This window comes from Simochromis diagramma, unplaced genomic scaffold, assembly GCF_900408965.1.
Source record: "Simochromis diagramma unplaced genomic scaffold, fSimDia1.1 OVJJ01000753.1, whole genome shotgun sequence".
Lineage (NCBI taxonomy): Eukaryota > Metazoa > Chordata > Actinopteri > Cichliformes > Cichlidae > Simochromis > Simochromis diagramma.
This window is the reverse complement of record NW_024387523.1, coordinates 11167513-11174435: the sequence shown is the minus strand read 5'-3', so window position 1 is coordinate 11174435 and position 6923 is coordinate 11167513. Positions and strand designations below refer to the sequence as shown.

Below are 6923 nucleotides of genomic sequence, written 5' to 3'. Positions count from 1 at the left end.
TTTCTCTCCGTACATCATTAAACACCAGTGCAAAACCCATTAAAATATTGGGATGTTCCTGGAATGTAGTGAATGCATTTCTTTATGTGAGTGTCAACCTCTTGACCCTTCAGGGCACATTCTCCTCATGCAGAGCGTCTGGTATGAAGGCTTCATATCCGGTTACCACTGCCCCCCTGAGAGGCTCACTGTTTGCAAGGTATATGGCCTACTTAAAACTAGCCCTCCAGCAAAGCTGACCTTAGGGGAAGAGATTTGGGATCAGATTTCACTCTTACGCTTTAATGCTTGTCCATTAGTGTTAGTGGAAATGCTGAAACTTGCCTACAAGCACTAACCAAATGGGAATTTCATCACTGTCTCTGAGTTAAATGGCTCCTTGTTAGCCTGGTCCCTCTAAATGCCTCTCTGTAACCCTGTGTGAATGCATTCAACAACTCGTGCTTGCAAAATGAGCTTAATGTCTAAACTCAAAATGCTGAATCCACCAACGCAGTGACTTTTCTGATTATGTCACCGGCAGTCACGTGCTCGGCTCAGTCAAACAGAGCAGAATGTAAGAAAGCCCAGTGAAACCTTCCACTGAGCTGCTGCTCGCACAGCCTTCTCAGATTGTTTACAGACTCTGTGTTTGCTCAATACCTTTCCATAGATACCAGTGTGTGAGGGTCACCCTTAAGGGAGGCTGTGGCCTGGGCAGGTTATTTTCAGTATCTGTTACTAACCCATTAAGGGGTAGCATATCATTGCCTATTCTGTGTGTCTCCATAAACACACACAGTGACTGCAGCAAGAAGAATTATATACATTTATATATATGACTGACATGCTTCATGTAAAATCCATCATTGAAGTCACTGAAGTGCAGACTTTCAGCTTTAGTTAAATGGGTTTAACAAATGTATTAACAGTTCCCCATTTTCAGAGTCTCAGAATTAATAGGTTAAACTAACATAATTTTAATTATAAGGATTGTTTTAAATATTTAATATCCGTAAACTCCACCAGATGTGCTGCATTTCTTGCCTTGACATCCTCTGCCTCTTTACTTTAGCCACCGTCTATCTGCATTCAGTCACTAAAAAGCTGCTTTCCTGAGAGGAGCTCCGGTGAGTGACTTGGCCATTGAAGAACATGTTGTGGTTTGCCATTTACTTTGGGTTGCTATTAATTTGTGAAGCTTTGTCCAGTTAGTTTTACGGCATTTGTCTAAATCTGAGCAGAGAGTATAGCTCTGTACACGTCATAATTCGTCCAGCTGCTTCAATCAGCAGTCATATTATGTATACACAGTGGCGGTTGCAGCGGTAGCCCATGCCATAAAATTACCTCGACCAGGTGTAGTATGCATGAGCGGTTTCTCTCCTTCTCCATACTTTTCTCTTCCATTATCCAGCTTCATCTTGGTGTCACCGGAACAAAGAATTTGTTTCTTGGACTGTGCAGGATGTTTTCTAGCAAATCTGGACTTCCTGTTGAGTGTAATCAGTGGTTTGCTCCTCAAGAGTGTTCTTGACTCGGTCAGAGGTTATTTGCGTTTCTTAACCATGAAAATAATTCTGTCATCATCTACTTCAGTGTTCTTACATGGCCTTTTAATATTGAATGCATTCCTTTTTGATTTGGCCAATTCAGAAATTTTGCCATCACTTTGATGCGTCCCAGCATCTCATTGAATATATTTAATTGAAAAATGAAGTCCAGAGTTCAACATTTGTTATCGGTTAATTGTTCAATTATTTTAAGCTTCTGAAAATGGATGACGATACAAATGGTATAGAAATGGTTAAAATTTCTAAACCTGAAAGTCCTCTGCAGTTATGTCCACAGGCAAGATGTGAAAGAAACAAAAACATAACATGTGGACATCCAAAAACTTATGGATCTGTCTGCAATACAGATCCTTTACCACCTGATGTCCTCGTGTCTGCAGGCTGATGGAGAGGAAACACGTTTCATTTTTATTTTGCCTCTATCGCCCTCTGCTGCCTAACACAGGTTTGCACAGTGCTCTGTAAGCCTGCAGGCATATAAGGCTGAATTCTGTAACAGGGCAACCGAGTCAGACTTAAGAATCATGATGATTTTATTAGAATTTCCTTGATAAACAAAAAAAACAACAAAAAAAAGCACAGTACAGCATGCACACGTTCCTTTACAGATCTCTAAAATAAAACTTATCAGATGGACTATTTCATTGGAACATGGCATCATCGTTGAACCGCCTGGTTAAGATTTGTGTTCATTTTGTGACAGCTTTTTTTTACCTCCAAAAACACACTTTGAACACGTGTGAGACTGTGTGATTTGAAAAGGCTAAAATATTGGTAAAGGATGACAGTCCTATACTTAAAGTGCCTACATTCAATTCAGTGGTGTGTTTCTAGTGGATTCAGTAATTAGTCCTTCCTGTGAAGCAGCCAGAAGTCGCTCACACATTTTCATTCATGAACTCTGGGAAAAATGGCACTATGAACCCCCAAGAGGTGAAACAAAAAAACATTATAAATCATAATCATTTAAGACATAAATGAACAAAAATAAACAATAAATTGATCCAGTAAAAGTGCTATTTGTGATTTAGAAGGGTATAACACTGAGAAGTTTATAAACTATACAAGAACAGAAATAAAACTTTATTATATTGACAGAAACATAATAACATTAATAATAATAATAATAATAATAATAATAATAACCAACAACTTTTTCCAATAAAGAAACTCTTGAGGCAGAAATCCTAAAACGTGGTAAAATTATACTTTGTTACAGATTTATATTAAATCAAGTTTTGGAACAGTTAAGATATACAACATGTACACACTCACGAACCCAACACGTCTGTGCTTCTATTGCCAGCCTGAATGGTGAGAAACCAAACCTTATGCACAGTAGGTCCGTAACTACAAAAGGCATTCAGAGAAAGAAATTACATTTTGGCACCAGGCACAGAATTGATTATACATTTAATTAAATACTAAAACCCACCCAGAAAAATAACCAGGCTATTTTTAACCCCTCAACGTGCTGTATCAGCCACATGAGATCATAGCAAATATACATTTAAACTGGCTTTAAAAAAAAAAAAAAAGAAAAAAAGAAAAAAAAGAAGAGATGTAACTTTTGGCATAAGTGTTGCTGGAAGAATCAGAGGGGCAGGGGACTGGCAGACATCTACCCCAGCAGACCTGACGGGAGGATCTACAGTGCATTTCTGTCAAAAGACAATCGTTTGTTCTTCCTGAGTGCTAGACGTAAACAGGAACTGGAAAACCTACTATGATTGGGCCTTTGAACTATTTACACGATACCACTGCACCTTTTGGCTTTCTGTGTCATTCGCTCCCACTCACCCTTACCCCGGTTCATGATGGTGACATCAGCAGCTCGATAACGTCACCCACATGCAGAAGCTCGGCTGCTCTCTGTGACCCACATTGCATCCCTCCTCTCAGCCAATCTGAGAGGAGGATGAAGTATCAGAAACTTTACTAGCTTTAGCTTGGAATGGACTGGCCACATGGTCACTTCTTACTTCTTTGCAAAACTCCACTTTATGTACACACATCACTGTGGGAGGGGTTTTTTTGTTTGTTTTGGAGTTTTTTGTTTTTTTTGTTGGTGGTTTTTTTTGTTTGTTTGTTTTTTTAGTTGAATGACAAAGCTTAACTTAAAGTGCACCGACCAGTCCGATGTTCTACAACTCATTGATGGTTCGCTCCGAAGGCCTGAAGTTGACAGAGCTGGACGACGACATGTAGAACGACTGGGTTCTGCGATTGAGGCGGGCCCGCTTGGTGGCCACGCACAGGCTGCGCCTGCTGGAGGTGATGATCTCTGTGATGAACTTCTTGCAGTCCACACAGACCTCCATGGTGACCCAGTCCTCAGTGAGCTCCTTGGGCAGCTCTAGCTCATCCTGCGACCGCCCGTCTTTGCTGATGCTGTGCTTGGACAACCTGAACAGAGACAACTGAGTGAATATCTGTGCACACACAGGAAAGCAGTCGCAGCCACAACACAATGATGCCGCCGATTATTAAGTCACCTTCTGCGCAGACTGTGCCGGGTGTGCGCAGACCCAAACGGCTGCTTGTCTGGCTCAGCTGGGGCAGATGTGCCTGTGTCTTCTTTAACCACAGCACTGGGACCCAGAGAGTAGATAGGCAGTGTGGAATAGGGCTTAGACGGCAGCCGCATCTGAGGCAAAGAGATACAAAACAACTGAACTAAAAAGGCTCAGGTAGGTCTTAAAGAATGAGTGTCAAATACCAAACTGATGTTTCAAGTAGCAGTTGACAGTCTCGTACCTTTTTCGAGCACTGGGAACACACAGGTCTGAAAAAAAATTTAAAAAAACCTGATAAGCTGGAAATTCGTGAAAACCACTTCACTGATTTTGTACTGCACTCCTGTCAAACTGTCAGTTAAAGCTTAAAACAGAAACTAATGCAGCAGAGCCAGAGAGACGAGCTCCCACAGTAGATAGTTTGGTTTCTTTAGTCTCGACTCAGACTTATGCAGTGCAGAAAGCACTTTAAATAACGTACGCGTTTGAAGAAAAACAATGAAAAATGGAGAACTACTCATATGCATCCAGTAGATTTATCGACTAATGAAATACCAGCCAGGATGTGCTGGGCATGTGGCTGTTTGATATGAGGCCAATTGGGTATGTTTGGTACATAAACATGAAAACTATAAATTTGGAAATCAGTGTCAAATACAGACTTTGTTTAAATGTTGGAGTCTTCCTCTTTAAGTCGAGCTGTCCTTTTAACAGCGATTCAAATTACCTTTTGCAGAACTGGCAGGTGTAGGACCAGGTGAAGATGGAGAACCTTTTAATCCTGCAAGAAAAGCAAAGCTGGACAGGGGAGGAGAAAAATTGAGGTGAGGAAGGTGCACTAGAGTTTCAAAATCAATGTGACAAATTATCAGTTTAAGAGAAAACCATAAGTTTACAGGTGGTTTTGTACCTTTCCTTTCTTGAGAGCATTGTAGACTTCTTTGTATTGCTGAAACTTCTCCAGCTCGGCCTTGACGAGGACCTGCCTGATGTGCATCACCTCTTCCACCGTCAGAGCCAAACACTCCGCCGGATAACAGAACTCCTCCTGCGGGGGAACATGCATCACATCATCAAACCATGCTCACAAACACACAGACAGTGATGTGTTTGACAAACCCAAACAAAAATGCCCCACTGCACACCACATCACCTAAACATGCAACGAGATGTGAGAATGGAAGTTTCACACCGCCGCTGTGAAAATAAATGCAGAACCTCCATGTGATGCAACACAACACCTCCCATGCTGGAACCACAACTCTAGGATTTCTTTACTTTAATCCAGATTTGCTTTATTCTCTGTCAAAAACACGTTTTGAGCTCCTGTTATTCACCAGATGTTTCCAAGGAAACAATCTGTAAGAGGATCCCCCATCATGGTGCCAGCTGAGCTCTCATCTGGAGTTTTACAAAAGAAGTCCACAGGGGTGAAAATGTCTCAGGGAGCACATCTACTGATCATCATCATTTACTGGGATTGAGTGCTTGTATAAGATCTGGCCTCATATATAATCTTCCCTGAGTTATTTTCAGTACGCCACAGATGTTGCATTCACTCAAGCAGTTACAACACAAGGTCCCATTCATCTAAAAAAAAAAAAAAAAAAAAAAAAAAAAAAAAACACAAGCCGATTGAATTAGACGCCATTCAGGATGGTTCCCCCACACAGTGCTTGGAGGTGATACAATTTGATATTTTGCAGTAGTGGCGACGTACCGAGCCCTGAGCGCCACTGCCGGCATCCACCTGACCAGCAGACAGAGGGAACAGGATATTTAAACAGAAGCAAGACCTTATATTCCAACGAGCTAATCACACACAGTACGCTCAGTAAAATTTAATACAAGAACTGCATGAACCCATTAGGTGGTCTGTCAGTTACATCATCAGCTTACAGCCAATGTTGTTACAAAGCATAAAATCTAATAAAAAGATATACAAAAAAAACTTCTGGATTACATCATCACATTCAAACATGCATGAGCACATAGGATTACTTAATTTTTAACAAATATATCTGGCTTGACGTTTCATTTTTGATCTCAATGTACCCCTCAAAAGGAAGGCTGTTCACTGACATTGCAGCTTTCCTTTCAGTCCATTAAAATCCTTTCACACATCCGCTCCCCACCTGAACTTCAATCAGGTGTACTCACATAGACCTCGGTCTCTGCCAAATCCTAGTACAAAGCTTGTGTGCTGCCTCTTGCGCACACGATACGGCCAGCTCCCTCAACTAAACCACACAGAGTACATCTAGCAATAAAAAACAGCTTTGAAGAAGCCGGATACAGTGATAGGCTTTAGGCTGCATCTTCCAACCTTGATGGCATTCCTTTAAATCACTTTCTCCCTTGCGTGCATGCATGCATTCCTTAGTACTAATTGTTAGGATTAGTGGACATTGCAAATAAATAAATAAATCAATAAACAGGAAATTGACCTAGTTACCTTGCCACTGGGATTCGTCATTAGCTGCAGCATTTGAAAATAAGAAATAATTTAAAGTGAGTCTTTGGAAGAAGATGGCTAATCAGAGTAAACATGTAAATGAGATATAACAGGAGTACGAGAAAGGGAGGGGATGCAACAAAGACCTGACTGTTCTACATTAACTAAAGAGCTTCAGCTTCTTATATGAATGAAGTTTGAGAGGGTGTTTTAAACCAGGGAAAAGCTGCACAGGCAGAAATCCCTCCCGCCAACTTCTGATGCACACTCAGTCATTTTGTTCTGGAAACAGGTCTGAAATAATACAAACTGCTTAACTCAGAAAGAGAAACGAGGGTTACCCCTAGCAGGCATCTGAGGGAGAAAGAGTTAACATCCTAGTATTAATGAACAGTAACT

General features: G+C 41.0%; 1 protein-coding gene across 7 annotated transcripts in view; it reads right to left on the bottom strand.

The window, feature by feature from the left end:
• Positions 1–2068: 2068 nt before the first annotated feature.
• spire1a (spire-type actin nucleation factor 1a) overlaps positions 2069–6923 on the bottom strand; it is a 34282-nt gene continuing 29427 nt past the window's right edge. For 3 of the 7 annotated variants that reach the window (XM_040020180.1, XM_040020183.1, XM_040020185.1), the window contains 7 exons: positions 6525–6548; positions 5790–5819; positions 4980–5117; positions 4797–4867; positions 4311–4338; positions 4049–4200; positions 2069–3959 (listed from right to left, as the gene is read on the bottom strand). In XM_040020180.1, the coding sequence (XP_039876114.1) occupies positions 3698–3959; positions 4049–4200; positions 4311–4338; positions 4797–4867; positions 4980–5117; positions 5790–5819; positions 6525–6548 (705 nt within the window). In that variant the 3' untranslated portion in view covers positions 2069–3697. The remainder of the gene's footprint in view (positions 3960–4048; positions 4201–4310; positions 4339–4796; positions 4868–4979; positions 5118–5789; positions 5820–6524; positions 6549–6923) is intronic. The other 4 variants (XM_040020184.1, XM_040020186.1, XM_040020182.1 and 1 more) reach the window with 3 other exon arrangements.